This window comes from Drosophila albomicans, chromosome 2R (genome assembly GCF_009650485.2).
Source record: "Drosophila albomicans strain 15112-1751.03 chromosome 2R, ASM965048v2, whole genome shotgun sequence".
NCBI lineage: Eukaryota > Metazoa > Arthropoda > Insecta > Diptera > Drosophilidae > Drosophila > Drosophila albomicans.
The window spans coordinates 15,388,973-15,403,682 of NC_047631.2; the positions used below are offsets into that span (position 1 = coordinate 15,388,973).

Genomic DNA, 14,710 nt, shown 5'->3' on the forward strand with positions numbered 1-14,710 from the left:
CGGGGACAAGATGATTTTGATTTTGGTGTGTGTGACTTGATTTCGGACAAACGCAATGCAACAAACGAATAGACGCAGGCACAAATACGAGTGTAGCCAACGGTTTATGGTTGGATATCGAAGTAGCGGTTTTGCCGCTTTCGTGGCGTGCCACATTTTGCAGCCAGCACCGTTTGTAGCTGCCACAGCAACCACTCATGTTAGCCTACTTCGGTTTGCTTCGCAAAATTCGCAAAATTCGAGTAGCTCTTGTGGCCAATTGTGGCCAAAATAACTTGCACTTGCCTTGCTATTCCAAATGATTTGATTTACTGGGCCAACTAAAGGCAACATAAAGGCCCTATTTTGCATTTAAGTGAACTAACAATTTGCATGTCAAAATTGAATTCAACATGCAACGACAAGCAAAAGCTGAGCTAAATTGGTTTGTAATATGCGAAATAACGGCACTTGTTACAAACACTACTTTAAATTGTTAAACAATGTTTAATGTTTATAGTTATTGCTGTAGTGGACATATTATCAAATTTAATAGTTTTTAAAATAATGACCAACTTTCCATTTATTTTAAATTGCAATGTACAAAATTTTTTTTTTACGATTTCCGCAGGATATATTTTTATAATATGGCGACTTTCCCTTTGCGAGATTTTACAATCATCGAGACACTGTACCTCTTATGTGTGATGCGTGTCTGTCAAACAGGCTTCTCTTAATTGGAGCAACTAAAAAGTTTTTCATGTTTGAATGCGAGTCGTAGTCGCTGGTAATATCGATGCTCCACCTCCTCCGCCCTTGCTGCATTGCAGAGTGTGTGGGAAATTTGGTCGGCTGCTGTTGCTGCTGTTGTTGTTGTTGTTATTGTTGGGAATTGGGTCTGTTGTTTACTTTCAGCGGCTTTGTTTTCGTAGAGACAAAAGCAAAGCCAGAAAACGCAACAGAACTTGTCGTCAACATAAACAAAAGCCAAAGCCAATTGGTCGACTGTTGTGATGTTGGCTCAAAGACAAGGCCACAAACGTTTTTTTTTCCAGAATTTCCTTAAACTTGCTGAACAAGCTGCGAGCTGTGTGCTGGATGCTCTTGGGCCCACTATGTGGGACCAGTTTGATTCAAAGTAAATTGGCCAGCTGACGTCGACGGAGACGCTGCAAAAACCAACGTCGACAGCGGCAGCGGCAGAAGCAGGCCTGTATTGTGTTTGTGGCGCTTTTAGCCGCTTTTCATATAAAATCGAAAACGTTGGCGGAAAATTCGCATTAGGTTTTCTTATAAGACGACGATGTCAACAGCAGCAGCAGAACAGTCGACGTGACATCTGTGCAGAGCGTAGACGGAAAAGCGACGACGCGGACGTTGAGTGTTGAAGTGTTTGTCCAGCTTGTGTTTGTGTGTGTGTGCCAGGATATTCATGCCATTGTGAAACAGAAATTATCTTAGTGCTTTCAATAACAAACGCGTTCCACAAGACAACGCAACTAATCAACTTATCGAGAGTGCTGCAGAAGCAACGACCAACAAAATGCAAACATTTACTATTTATACGCTACTGGGGATGACCATCGTCATGACGGCGGCACATGCCACACCCACTCTAGGTGGCAGCGACAACTCGGTAAGGTCAAACGAAAGTTCTCGCAATAAAAAAGAAAAGAATAAAGTGTCAACGATAAGAGTGAAAAATTACACACGAATTCAAGCGAAGCGGATATTTCTCTTTGCATTGACCGCGAGACCGGGATCAATGGCCAACCTCACAAATGTCTGAACACTGCCCGTGAGCTATAATTCTAAAGTGTCATCCTTTTGTTGATACTGGACTTAAAGAAGGTCACCGACTATTCGACTTAAGAAGCCAAAAAAAAAAATAATATTCTTATCGCGAAAAAACACTGTTGCTTTTTTAAAGACCTTCGTCTAATTGGTTGACTTTTATTGTTTTTAATCCACAGATAAACAGCGATTATGGCCATCGAAATGATGAGCAGATAATGATCAAGTTGAACGAGAGGTGCATTCAAAATGACAATCATTCGTGCACGATGCTCAAAACCATTGTCTTTATGGATCGTCTGTTAAAGAAATCCAACATTGATCTTAGCGAAAATTTCAGAGTCTCACGCAATAGGTGAATGGGCAGTATGAATTGGTTAGAAAATTAAGCCTCTATAAATTGTACAATTCACAGAGATATTCCTGATGTGCCAGACGATCCTGAAGATGAACTTTTGCTGGCACGTGCCATGGATTCGGATGAGGAATCTTACGGATTACTTATAGCCAATAAATTGTGGCGATTCGTACGCTCTCGCTCGCTGCGCTATAAATTCTCGGATAATGCCGATTTCGTTATGAGCAGCGAGCCGAAAGGCAGCGTCAACATTGGATTCTCTGTGCGTCCAATTGAGGCCCTGGAAGAGGGACGCGGCAAGATGAAGAACATGGGCCCACTGATGATGATGATGGCTGCAAAGACGGGAATGGTGGGAGCTCTTTTGTTGAAAGGACTCTTTTTGCTGGCCGGTAAGGCTCTGATTGTGTCGAAGATTGCACTACTACTGGCCGTCATCATATCGCTGAAGAAATTGCTGTCGCAGAAGAAGACAATTGTGGAAGTACCATCGCATCATGATAGCTATAGCGCCGGCTGGTCACGTGCTTTGGATGGATTCGTCGAAGGCTTGGCCGAAGTGCCTGCCCACATATTATCACAGGACGCGCAGGACATGGCCTACAACGCTCAGCAGCCAACCAAGGTGGTGCAATAAAAGATTGAACTCGAAAATTGAAGAAGCTTCGTGCTTGACAAATGTTGCATTTATTTAATTGGGAACCTTGAGATCCTCAATTTAGTTAAGATAAATACTTTCTCTTTTCGCTGCTCTCTTATACTTTGTTTCCCACGCTCTAACTCTCTCTTCTGTTCTCTGATTATTTTAATTGTTTCGTTTCACTAGATCTCTATTTCTCACATTGTAACCACATTGCGTATACTTGATTTTCACTTAAGCTTAATTTCCGCTTCATATCATTGTACTTTCATTAATTTTATTTATTTATATTAATATTTATTTATATTAATATTTATTACTTATTTATATGATATGTTAATTATGTATCCATTACTTAATAAAAACATAACAAAGACATACAACAACAACTACAATGTTGAGCCATATTTTGCTCACTTCTTTATTTAATTTTTTTTTTTTTAATTTTTGTAGCATTTCATTGCTAATTATTCGGAAAATCTATACTAAATGTGTGTATCAGGTTATTCTAAACTATCAACAAATCAATAAATATTATAAATAAATAAGTTAATTATGTTTATAAGCAGCTCAAAGCATTCCTCGTTTGCCAGACGCGTGCGTCACATCAGATGGTCATATGGCAGCATAACCTCACCTCCTCCTGTCCTCTCAGCGGTCTTTGGTAGCGGTTGGGGCCAAAGCTGCACAAATTGGCTAAGCTTCATTTGAGTTCTATTGGTTTTCATCTTTTTTTTGATTTAGGAGCGGTAGAAGGGCATCTGCGGTTGCACATAATTATAGATGAAAGGTCGTCGAGCCGGTGTGTCTGCAAGGAAAATAGTTGTAAATTTCCACGGGGGGAACTTAACATCAAGTTTCCTTGTGCAACTTATGAAATAGTTCATTAAGAGCAGAAATAAGTTTGCAATCAGTTGGGTAAATGGAAACTTTCGCCTTCTTTTGATAGTCTGCTTGTGTGCTTACTTTACGTGCAGCCGCAAAGTATGCAACGATTTCACATACTCAGCTCAAGAGAGCGCTTAAATGCGGGTAGATTGAGTGTGTGTGTGCTTTTGTTTGAATATAGTATAAGGCACTAATTTATTGGCTGCCTTAAGAGGCCATTAAACTACCAAATTTAGTTTCGTCTATGCGAATTTAGTGTGGTTTGAATGCATATTGCAAATTAATATTTCGGAGATAATAAAACAAAAATATTATGAGTGCGCGTTTTGTTTCGAAGTGACTAGAATAATGTTCGAGAGATCTTAATCTTCTTAAGAGCTTGAAAATATGAGTGAATTTTCATAGTGTGCATTCAATTTAAGCAAACACCAGAGTCACCTATGAGCTATCAGCCAAGCAGTTCTTTTAATATGCACTACTCAGTCATCATCCTCATCATCTGCTGCTACACTCGCCCCAGCAACACCAGCAGCCATGACAAGTTTATTGGTAAGAGCATAGCCTGGATTACGCCACAGTTGGCCAGGCGATCTACCAAAACCAAAACGTAACGGCCTCTTGGCCCTGCCTATCTGAAACAAGGATAAACCTGTTTTATGGCGCCGCACAAAATCCACTTACTCTTTGCTATCCACGAATCCTCACGTTTAATTTTGTGACTCAACCCGCCAATGCCCCCAAGAGCGGCCATTACGTTGGTGTTGTTGTTGCCATCTCCCGATACCTGCGAGTGCAAATGGCTCTCAGCGGTTATGCTCTCCACGCCCGGATGGCCCGAATGCGGCACCTGACCACCGCCCGCCACGGCGAGTTGATGCAATGCGCCCGGATACATTTCCGGTGATAGTTCGGCTGCATGCATGGGATAGTCCATGCCATAGGGCATCATATAGGGAGAGTGCTCCGGAAATTGGTACATCATTCTGTAAATTTTAATTACATTACAATTTACACTGCGGCTGCAATTAATTGTTTGTTGTTGCTCACTTTTCACTAGCGTTGTCCATTAGTTTCTTGATTAGCACTATGGCAGCTACTACAAAGGCTATTTTCGATAGAATGAGAGCTTTTAGCGTCAACAAGCCAACAGCCTTGGCAGCCACCATTGTCCAGCCAAAGGTTGTGGCTGCCAGATACATGGGTATGTACATTTGGAACTGCTTCTTATCCTCTTTCTGGTGACGTCGACGTCCGCCCAATAATCCTCCACCGCCATTATCACCGCCTCCGCCCAGCAGACCTCCGCCGCCGCCGCCACCGCCTCCAAGGAGTCCGCCACCGCCGCCGCCGTTACCCTGAAGGCGTCCTGTTATATATATACATTTGGAAATCAAGACACGTTTAAGGCTTTTTGGCTTTAATGGTGCTACTAAGTCAAGGACTTGGAAACGGGATAAGGATACGGGATTCGAATTGGTTTGAATTGGTGTGATGTGATATGATTGATGTTTTCAACGTCATCATCTCCGCAACGAGCGTCACACCTAATGAATATAAATAATAGCAAACTAGGCCTGGCAAAGTCAAAAAATTTATATGCGTCAGGAGTCCTGTCAGCATTTGGCCAAGAAAGGGAATAACATAACGTGTTATGGAGTCACATTTGACATATGTTGCCAGTGGCCTCTTGTTAAATGTCAATCGCATTAAATCAACTGGCGGTTGAATGTGTGCGGCATGCCAAGCACTACAAGTTAAACTGAACTAGCTTCTGGCACTTCGGGTGTGTGGGTGTGTGTTTTTCAGTTGGGATTTATTAGCTGGATTAGAGTGCCAGCTGCCAGCCAATTAGAGGCAGATCAATCTAATCCAGAATAAGTGCTCTTTCTCTTTCTACCTGTGCCACTCGATGCCTTCTTCAGCAGCGCCACTTCAATGTAATCGCTATCATCTTCAGCACGCTGCACGCTAAACACCATTGGGCCAACGGGCACTCGGATGGCGTTGCCACTGACAAAGTCCATGAAGCTGGAGAGTCCGCGGCCGGTGCCCCATTTATGCTTGTGCGCCTCGTCCAGTGCCGGCAGCTTGACTAAATCGAAGAGCCCCAACTTGATGGTCTCGCCTCGTCGATAGGATGCCGCAATACCATTAGCAACGCCGGCCAAGCAACTGGCGTTGTTAGCGCACTTCCAACTGAGTTTATCCAGCAGGTCGGTGTTCTCCAGACTCGCCGCTGGATTCGTATCCTCTGTGTTGGGCGTTTCAACCTCAGCGCTTTCGACTTCGGGCTCGGTGGCAAGTGCATTGGCTGCTTTGGCTCCACTGCGTCTGTGAATCGCAGCAGATGTTGGCTGTTGGCATAAAAGTGCCAGTAACGCACAGCTGATAGCGATGTATTGCAGCATATTTGTATTTATTAATGTTTATTGTGATTTTGTATTTATTTATTGCAGTCCAAGCAATTGTTTTTTAAATCGAATTCGAACACAACACGACACAGCACAGGGAAAGGACGAACACGCGGCGTATCCTTCATATGGATGTTCTTCAACAAGTTGGCAGCTGCTGCAGTACGTTGCAACACGCCGCTATCAAAGACTAATTACTCGATGTAGCATGCAACTCAGTTTTATTGTTAAGTCGAGCAGCAGCCACAACAATAACAACCATGGCACAGCGATCGCTGCAGCGGCAACCAACATTGGCGTCGACAGCGGCATCGCTGCAACGTCATTTGTATTTTGCAGCGAATCATTTTGATACAGTTTTGATTTCAAGACAACTAGCTGAGTGGCGGCCATCGCTCAACGGGCATCATCATCCAATCGTAACGGCCAATCAAGTTGTTTACAGTGGGCTTAAATTACACAAACCACTTAATTTGCAAATATTCAACAACTATTTCTAAATTATTATATCTTTGAAAAGCACTTTAATCGCATAATGTTGTTTAGTTAAAATAAACAAAATAAACTTAATTAATTAATTATAATAACAAAATATAATAATAATAATTGTATGATCATCTCTTTATGATATTTAATACTTTGAAATTTGTTTTAAAAATCTTTTTTTAGGTTTTAAAAAGTTTTGTATTATTTTCCAACTTTTAGCAAATAAATTCTTTTGTAACACTTAAGTCATGCGCCCACACTAAAATTTGCAATGATAAAGATTGACGAATAATAGCGAGCCTTTCTTAATTCAAAAACTTCATTAAAAAAGATTTTTGGTTTCAGAAAGTAATATAGAGCCAACAAAATAAATCTCTTTTTTTATTAAGTCTAAAGTTTGTACTTCAACTTGGTCTTAAAATATATATATAAAATATGAATTAACTCATAATAATAAAAATAAAATTCATAAATTCATATTATCATTTATATTTGTTATGGCACTGTCATGTGACAATTTGTCCCACTGTGCAGAGGTTGCATCTTTTGCATGTTTGTAATGCGTTTGCTTACCAAGCTTTGATCTCCGCGGGAGTTTAGCGCTGATAAAGGTTCAAGGGCTTAGCCAATTAGATGGCAATGCCAATAGGCACTTGGCAATAAGCCAAATGCCACTTCGCAACGAGGCTGCGTCCTGCTGTGCACCCCGTAATGCCCCGCAATGGGACCAATGCTCTAATGTGGTTAATTTTCTGCTCATTAATTTACGAGTAATTTGAACAAAACAATTTTGCAAGCAAAAGTAAAAGCAAACAAAGCCGACGCTGGCAATTAAGACAACGGCGAACAGATGGAATAGCATTTAAAGCAGTGTGGGGATGATGGTGTAACAAGGGGGGAGGATGGAAGAAGGAGGTTCAGCTAGTGCCTACATGAGGCACGCCTCGTCGCTTCAATTGGTTGGGAGTAGTCAACAAGTGCAACACATAGATAAATGTGAGCGCATAAACATAAATAAATAATAAAAGAAAAGTGAAACGAACTATTAGCTCTCGTTTTTCATAAATAGCCGCAGCATTGGCTGCTGCTGTGCTGTGGCGTCTCAGTTACATTCTGTTGCACACACACCAGACACCAGAAGGGAAAGGAAATGGGTGGGGAGGCGCCGAGGCTTGCATACACACAAGCTTAATATCTAATCGTATCTATGAATGCGTTGAATGTGGCTGCCGCTGCCGTTGCTGCTGCTTCAGCAGCATCTTGGATGGGGCTAATAACAAATTCACTTTAGCAGTCACGCAGGCTTGCTGAGTGCTCGATATAATTGCCACAAGTTTTTGGCCGCACGCACGCCGCTGTTGTCTGCAATTCGGAGGCAATGGCAATCAGACCTCGACCGTTCATTCTGTGGCACCATTTTGCACCTGGTCGACTGTCGTTTTTCTCTATACAACATAATTGCCATAATCCCGCAGCAACAGTTAGTACTCAATCACAGCCCATTGGCTGTGACTCGTTATCGAGTTGGCAACTCAACACCAAAATTTACGCACTATTGTCCTCTTCACGGTCAATGGCAACCAGCCGTTGGCGCATTGGCCACAAAAGCGTTAGTAATGTGAAGCGGTTTGCGTGGTTTCGATTAACAGTAAGAAAGCAATGGCAACAGCACTAGCAACAGCAGCTGCTGCGGCATCAGCAAAGTGCAACAGTGTCCAGGCTCCCAACTCGCCCATGGCCATGAAAGGAAAGTAGCAACAGCATGGCGTGCTGTGGCATGACAAGCTGTTGCGGGCGTTGCCATTGCCACTGAAAGTGGTAATTCAAAACCAATCGCACACTGTGTCAGCTGTGCGTGCGATGTACTAACATAGTCAAAGTCAAAGTCGTACTCTTACCCGTATTGTGTTTAGGTTTGTCTCTCTATGCTATATACATGGTATGGTGGAGTCTGTTGACATGTGCGTGTGCATCGCAAAAGTTTAATGATCCTTGACTCGGTCCACAAACCGCAACCGGATCCAGTTAAAGCAGGGCACACCAACATACGATACGAGTGCGTTAAAATACTAAAAATATCTAGACAACAGTCGCATTTCACACATATCGGCCTATTAAACAACCAATTTTCAGCTGCGTCTAGAGACATGGGTTTTAAAGTATTTTCATTGCACTTAATGGAATTGTGCTTCATAATTTATAACAAAAATAATTTATTTTCTGCAAAAGTTTCGTTTGCTTTGGGCTAACTGCGAAAAAGAGCAGCTTATGACTTGTATCTTTTGTTTTGTTATTGTTCTACTCGCAGTCGCACTTGGCGTGTGTTTCTGATTGCTTTAGAAACAGAAACTCCAAAAACTTGAATTGACCAAGAGCCCCTCTAGGCTTAAGGCAGAAAGCAAGTTGCTCGCTCGCTTATCAAGTGAACAATGAGAGCTGAATAATTAAGTGCCTTAGCAACATCCCAATTAAGAAATCGCTAATTTAGCTGTATTAATTGTTTAGTTCTATGAATGAAAGTCGGAATCTTATACAGAATGCCGAGATATAATGCTTAGCTAAAAGTCTACTTCATATCAAACTGGTTTTTTTTGGCTTTCGTAGTTTATAATTTCCTCTGCATGGCCAAGCAAATGACTGAGAGACATGCAAAAAATGCAAGTATTTTAGACTTGAGTGCCAATTAAAGTAATTTTATATGTTTTTTTTATATTTTTTTTGTTTGCATTTTCTTGAATAACTTTTCTTTTATTTTTCTCTAATCGTTAGCCAGTCAATATGAACGAGTGTAGTTAATGTTGTTTTGTTGTCTCCCCAAAGTTGTTTTCGTTTTATTTTCTCCGGCACGAATTTCGCCACTTGTTTATTGTATTGTATTGTATTTTAGTTTATTTCTTTAGACACTGTTGCGATTTCGTGTTTTGCTTCGTGTTGCTTCTTGTTTATTTTTCTTTCTTGACTGTCTAATCGATTGACTGCGCCCAGCGCTTCGTTTAATTTATTTTAATCTAATTGTTTTCTAATTAAATACGTACGAGTACTCGCGCATTTTCATTAGATTTCACCAGTCTATAGACAGTACGCAGGCAAACACTCATTGTTAACAATATGAGCGGCTCATGTGGCTTCTCCTTTAATACAATTGAAGAGTTGCCAGTCACCACAATTACACTAATTAATTCCAAGTTGATTTCCTAACAGGGTGGATCCATCGTAAGCCTTTTTATTACAATTGTAATTAAAATCTTTGTGGTGTTGCAATGCAACCGAAATTGTCTTTTTCTCGGATATTGCTGCATACTTTTAGGCAGAGATTTTTGTGGCAGCCTTTGGGGCTTTAATGTTAAAGTTGAAAATGTCAGATTCAATTTTACAAAAAGTATTTTCTGGGCAGAGTAGTAGTAAAATAGTAGTAGAAATGCAATAAATTATTTATTAATTTTAATACCTTAGCTGGAGTTAATTATTTTAAATATCTGACTACTCTTACATTCAAATAGACACAATAAATAAAGATGAATGAAAATACAATTAATGTAAGTAGCACAATAGCAAGTTCGCTCTTAAATTAAGAAATGTCACTTACTAACTTATTAAAATGCTTTTGCGACAGCATTTCTCAGTGGCAATAAAACAAAAATGATGTGAGAACAAAACAGAAAACATTGTTTATCGAACAGTGTAGGAAGGGAATGCAAATTTATAGTTAACAAAGGAATACGATAGTAAGTTGAAGTAGACAGATGTTATGGGGGAAACACTTCAAAACAAATACTATTCTGCTGGCATCAGCAATTTTGTTATTAAAAAGAGAAGGCAAAAAATAGAAGGAAATTAATAGATCGAAGAAAGTTCAAATTCATTTCCCAATTTCTAATATTAAAGTTAAACTAATACTTTCCTTTTTTTAATACTTAGTTCATTATCAATCAAAATTGAAAGAAATATATTAAGACATATTCCAATTTAACGTGTAGGTGTTAGTCGCTTAAACGTTATTGTAAATTCAATTAAAGCAATCCGTAAATTACTTCATTGCACATGATTTGCTACTGTTATTATAAATCCATCCATACTATCCAATATAGTGTGCCACAGTGGATACCTCATTAGACACAGATACTTGCCTCACCCCACCCACGATGCGGTTGCAGCTCCACTCAATCAATTGCATACAACAATGCATATTGCAGCTCATTGAAAATAGAGTGGTGCAAAGGCAATCTTTGGGGCTCAAACATAAAGCATAAACCATAATGAGAAGCTTGATGATGCTGCACAACAATCAATTACAACAAGTTGCCGATACAGATCTAGGCAACAACAACAAGAACAACAACAATAGTCTACCTCAATGAAGCCACAATGGTCCCACTCAAATGAAACGAATCGAATTGAACTTTGTGAGCCGAACGCTTTCCATGGAAGAGCGACCGGGGTCCGCTTCCCCGGCTGCTGCCGATGTTGGCTGATGATCTGCTTCTGCTTCTGCTGATGGTTAATGGTAATGGCAATACCAAACAACGGTCGATGCGAGATGGTAGATACTTTCTTTTTATTGCCATCACCGTCGCCGTCGCGTCGCCGTCATCGTCAAAAGGCAAACGTAACGAGTTCAGATCAATTTTGGTTGACTTCACATGATGCGAAGAGCGGGGTTCGAGCGCAGTTCAATAATGTTTCGGCTTGGCTTGTTTTGTTGTTGCGGATACAAAAAATATTTTGTGATGAGAAGCTTCAAATTTCCAGCAATTTTATCTGTATCTGAGTAACTGTGTGAATGTATGTGTGAGTTGAGCTAGTATTGGTTGTGAACAACAATATGTTAAATATAAAAATTAATACATCGAGAGTGAAAGTTATTGCTTTCTGAGCGCGACTACGTCAATGATGATGATGATCATGATGATAATGATTATTATTATTATGATGGCAATGATGATCAATGATCATTATTCGAAGCTCGACGTTCGCTTGATGCTGGATACTGATTTCTTTTGACGTGATATTGAGGCTCACCAACTTAAGTCACGTCAATTTGATTAATACGTTGTGCAGTATTACAAAATAGTCGAAAGGTGTTAGACAGCCAAAGCTTATGAAATGCACAGCGAATAGTGAAGATCCCGTCAGACAGCCAGCTGACGTAGACAGCACACACGAGTTTCGAGTCTTTGGCCACTTGACTTGCTTTGCAAAAGGCTCGACATATTAACCCCGAGACCGGCAACCCTTTTGTACGCTTAAGCGGTTCACTTTTTTTGTTTGGTTTGGTTTCGTTTTTTCTTACTTCTTTGTTTTTGTTGTTTTTTTTTTTATGAGCAGTGCGAACAAAACATGTTGAATGCTTGAAAGAGACTTAGACTCGCATTAGGCGAAGCAATCAAAACTGTTTGGTAACTTTCGCTTTTCTAACCCGACGACTGAGATGGGGACACGCTCATGCTATGCTAATAGAGCCGTTTAAGGTTTCAGGCCTTTCCGTGGAGACAATTGTGCGAACTAAACCAACCATCGGGCCTATAATCTGTAAGGTGTGTGTGTTAGAAATATGCCTGCAGCAGCACTTGGCGTTTGTCTAATTTGTATAATTTTGAGAGCTACCAAGTTGAGCGAGCCAACTTACTGAGATGCAGCGAAGCGGAACCCATGCGGCTGTCTAAACCAACTGACCGTTGAAAATTGAAAATTGCAACGGCCACTGAAGAAGAAAATTGCAACGCAAACTACAAAAAAAAATAGAAAAAACATAAAAACGCAAACCGAAAGCATTTCGAACTTCTTTTCAAAGCCATTGTTTTAATTTTCATTTGTGACAATTTGCTTTTCGGGATGCTTCACTGCCTTGGCCTTGGGAAAGTGCTACAGAATCGAGTTGACTATAAAATATGACCAGGCCATTGTCAAGGCCTTTAGTTGATATTCAAACGCTTTGACGACATGTGCCGCCTGCTGTACTTACTCGGCCTGCTGTGCTGTGCATTCTATTCAACGAATGGCGAATGGTTGGAAAATTGTGACCAGGAGCCAACAACATTGCTGTGTCGAGGCGAGAGAGCAATGAAAAATGTGCTGAGAAATCTCAGTAAAAGTGAAAAACCATTGGTGATAATGCGAGGACTAGAAATTGTGCCGCTGAATGGAAACGAATCGGAGTCCCAGACCGATGCGTCATTACTCGACAATTTGGCTTCGTATTTGCGCACACATGAGGTCAATTTAAAGTTGTCAGATTTGCTGGTGGAGGAGCATAAGGCAGGAGAAATAACAGGTGTGTGGCAAACACAAAACTTTTTAATAGGATTATGACTATTTTTAGTTATACGAGTAGTTGCCCGTAACTTTTGGTGTTTGCTTAAAAAAAAAGATTAAAAATTGTTTGTCCATACTTTCGGTCTAAATTGCAAAATTGCATTTGCAGGCCACTGATTGCAGTCAAGTGACCGACCAAAACTGATTTATGTACCCAAGTGAACAAACATTCATCCCACATGCAGCCACAGACTCATAAATTCCAATGTGTTGTCCATTTCACAGAGGCACGCAAGAAGGACAAAGGCCAGGGACTCATTCTAGCCATGGCATTGATGTTTGGCAAAATGATGGCAGTCCTCGGACTTGGAGGCATCGGAGCACTCGCCATGAAAGCACTGGGCGTGGCAATGGTGGCTCTGATGTTGGCAGGCATGGTGGGTCTAAAAAGTGCTGCGCAGCAGGGACACGAGTCGAGTCACAGCATTTCATATGTCACCGGCGAGGGACATCATCACAAGCGACGTCGTCGAGCAGCGGGACGCATTCAAATTGTCTCCGAGGAGCCTTCACCATATCGAGGATGGACGAACTAAGTAGTGCAAGTTGGTTGCTTGTTCACTATTGGATGTACTTGCTGTTGATTTGTTTGTGCTCGTCGACTAGTTGTAGGTTTAGCTCTAACTTTGATTAATTTATTTGGCGTGGAACAAAGGGGAACGCTTGTCTAATTGCTTAGGGCAGGGCCGTAACTCTCCTCTAGCGCCTGGCGGGTAAACAATTCAACTTCAGCCATTGCTTCCTGTGCAATGGTTCTGTCTTTGTTCATTATTCATAGATGCCACTGCCGCTGCCGCAGTTGCTGCCTCTGACACTGTCGCAATGCTGCTTTGTGTTGCTTGCCTCTGCGGCTGATGCTGCTCTTCGTTTTATGAAATTGGTGAAAGTTTATTTCAGTCCAGCTCGTATTGTGTTGCCAGCAGCAACATCCCAAGCAAAGCAACCTACTCACAGCAGCCGTAACAGCCCAGCTTGTAGTATCTAGATACTGTGGATACCCTTTCAAAAGTTATACATTTTAGTGACAAGAATTCGTTTAACATAATTTTATTACCTATTTTTAAACTAAAATATATTAATATATTTATTTAAATTAAAAGTTTAATTAATATTTCTATATAATATTTAAAGAGCATATAATAGTCGACTTGCCATAGAAAAAGTCTTATTTATTATTCGTCTTTTGTCATTAATTTGTCAGATTGTGGTACGCTGTGTTATCGCTGCAACAGATATGAATGCCATAACAAGATTGTACAATAATTTGCTTGATTCTTGGCGACAAAGACAACGGACAACGACAACGCGAGATGTCTCGGATTTCATCTGGAATTTGATTTTCTGTTGAAATTGGTATATTGAATTTGCATAGAGCATTCGTTGTCTGGCCAACTTTCACTTTATTTTGGCAGCGCAACGGTTCTTTTCAGAGCCTACGTTGCTGCCACTTACTCTTGCTAAGTGCCACAGGCAACATCAACAACAACGGTAACAGAAACAGAAACAGCAGCAACACTCGCAGTAACAGTAACAACAACAAATTACAAGCATGACAGACCTACATTTATTTTGGCCACGCTGCGTTCTGTTACACAATATCAATTAAAGCCACAACCGCAGTCGGAGTCGCACTCGTACTCGCACTCTCAGGCCGGGGTACTTGAAAAACCCGTTAAGCTCTTGCCAGGGATACTAACAGAGCGCAGCAACTTGCTCTACCTCGCACCTCATATCTGGCCAATGGCCACTAACCAATGGCACTGGCATTGGCATCGGCATCGTTGTGGCTTGCTCCAGGTTGGGGCAGCGGCTGCTTGCGTCGCTGTTAACTTTCCCTTTTAA

The 14,710-nt window shown here is 41.0% G+C and overlaps 3 protein-coding genes across 3 annotated transcripts; 2 read left to right on the forward strand and 1 right to left on the reverse strand.

Annotated features, from left to right (window-relative positions):
• Positions 1-1,266: 1,266 nt before the first annotated feature.
• Positions 1,267-3,072, forward strand: LOC117575283 (uncharacterized). Its single transcript, XM_034259426.2, has 3 exons — positions 1,267-1,615; positions 1,953-2,128; positions 2,189-3,072. Exons 1-3 carry the CDS (start codon positions 1,523-1,525, stop codon positions 2,766-2,768), a joined length of 849 nt encoding a protein of 282 aa, XP_034115317.1. The 5' UTR covers positions 1,267-1,522; the 3' UTR covers positions 2,769-3,072.
• Positions 3,073-3,161: 89 nt separating this feature from the next.
• On the reverse strand, positions 3,162-6,258 carry LOC117575292 (uncharacterized). The gene is made up of 4 exons (XM_034259439.2): positions 5,557-6,258; positions 4,707-5,025; positions 4,341-4,642; positions 3,162-3,579 (listed from the first exon to the last, which is right to left on the reverse strand). The coding sequence occupies exons 1-4, from the start codon at positions 6,065-6,067 to the stop codon at positions 3,512-3,514; spliced, it is 1,200 nt and encodes a 399-aa protein (XP_034115330.2). The 5' UTR covers positions 6,068-6,258; the 3' UTR covers positions 3,162-3,511.
• A 6,225-nt stretch (positions 6,259-12,483) lies between these two features.
• On the forward strand, positions 12,484-13,858 carry LOC117573443 (uncharacterized). Its single transcript, XM_034256664.2, has 2 exons — positions 12,484-12,827; positions 13,094-13,858. The coding sequence occupies exons 1-2, from the start codon at positions 12,497-12,499 to the stop codon at positions 13,402-13,404; spliced, it is 642 nt and encodes a 213-aa protein (XP_034112555.2). The 5' UTR covers positions 12,484-12,496; the 3' UTR covers positions 13,405-13,858.
• Positions 13,859-14,710: the final 852 nt, after the last annotated feature.

Bases quoted from the DNA above. Each gene is read 5' to 3' on its own strand.
- LOC117573443 (XM_034256664.2), top strand. From the start codon at position 12,497: ATGTGCCGCCTGCTGTACTTACTCGGCCTGCTGTGCTGTGCATTCTAT. The intron at 12,828-13,093 runs GTGTGTGGCAAA...TCCATTTCACAG, and splicing joins TAAGGCAGGAGAAATAACAG to AGGCACGCAAGAAGGACAAA.
- LOC117575292 (XM_034259439.2), bottom strand. From the start codon at position 6,067: ATGCTGCAATACATCGCTATCAGCTGTGCGTTACTGGCACTTTTATGC. The intron at 5,026-5,556 runs GTAGAAAGAGAA...TATATATAACAG, and splicing joins GAAGGCATCGAGTGGCACAG to GACGCCTTCAGGGTAACGGC. The intron at 3,580-4,340 runs GTAAGTGGATTT...TTTTCCTTGCAG, and splicing joins GGATTCGTGGATAGCAAAGA to ACACACCGGCTCGACGACCT.
- LOC117575283 (XM_034259426.2), top strand. From the start codon at position 1,523: ATGCAAACATTTACTATTTATACGCTACTGGGGATGACCATCGTCATG. The intron at 1,616-1,952 runs GTAAGGTCAAAC...TTTAATCCACAG, and splicing joins TAGGTGGCAGCGACAACTCG to ATAAACAGCGATTATGGCCA. The intron at 2,129-2,188 runs GTGAATGGGCAG...TACAATTCACAG, and splicing joins TTCAGAGTCTCACGCAATAG to AGATATTCCTGATGTGCCAG.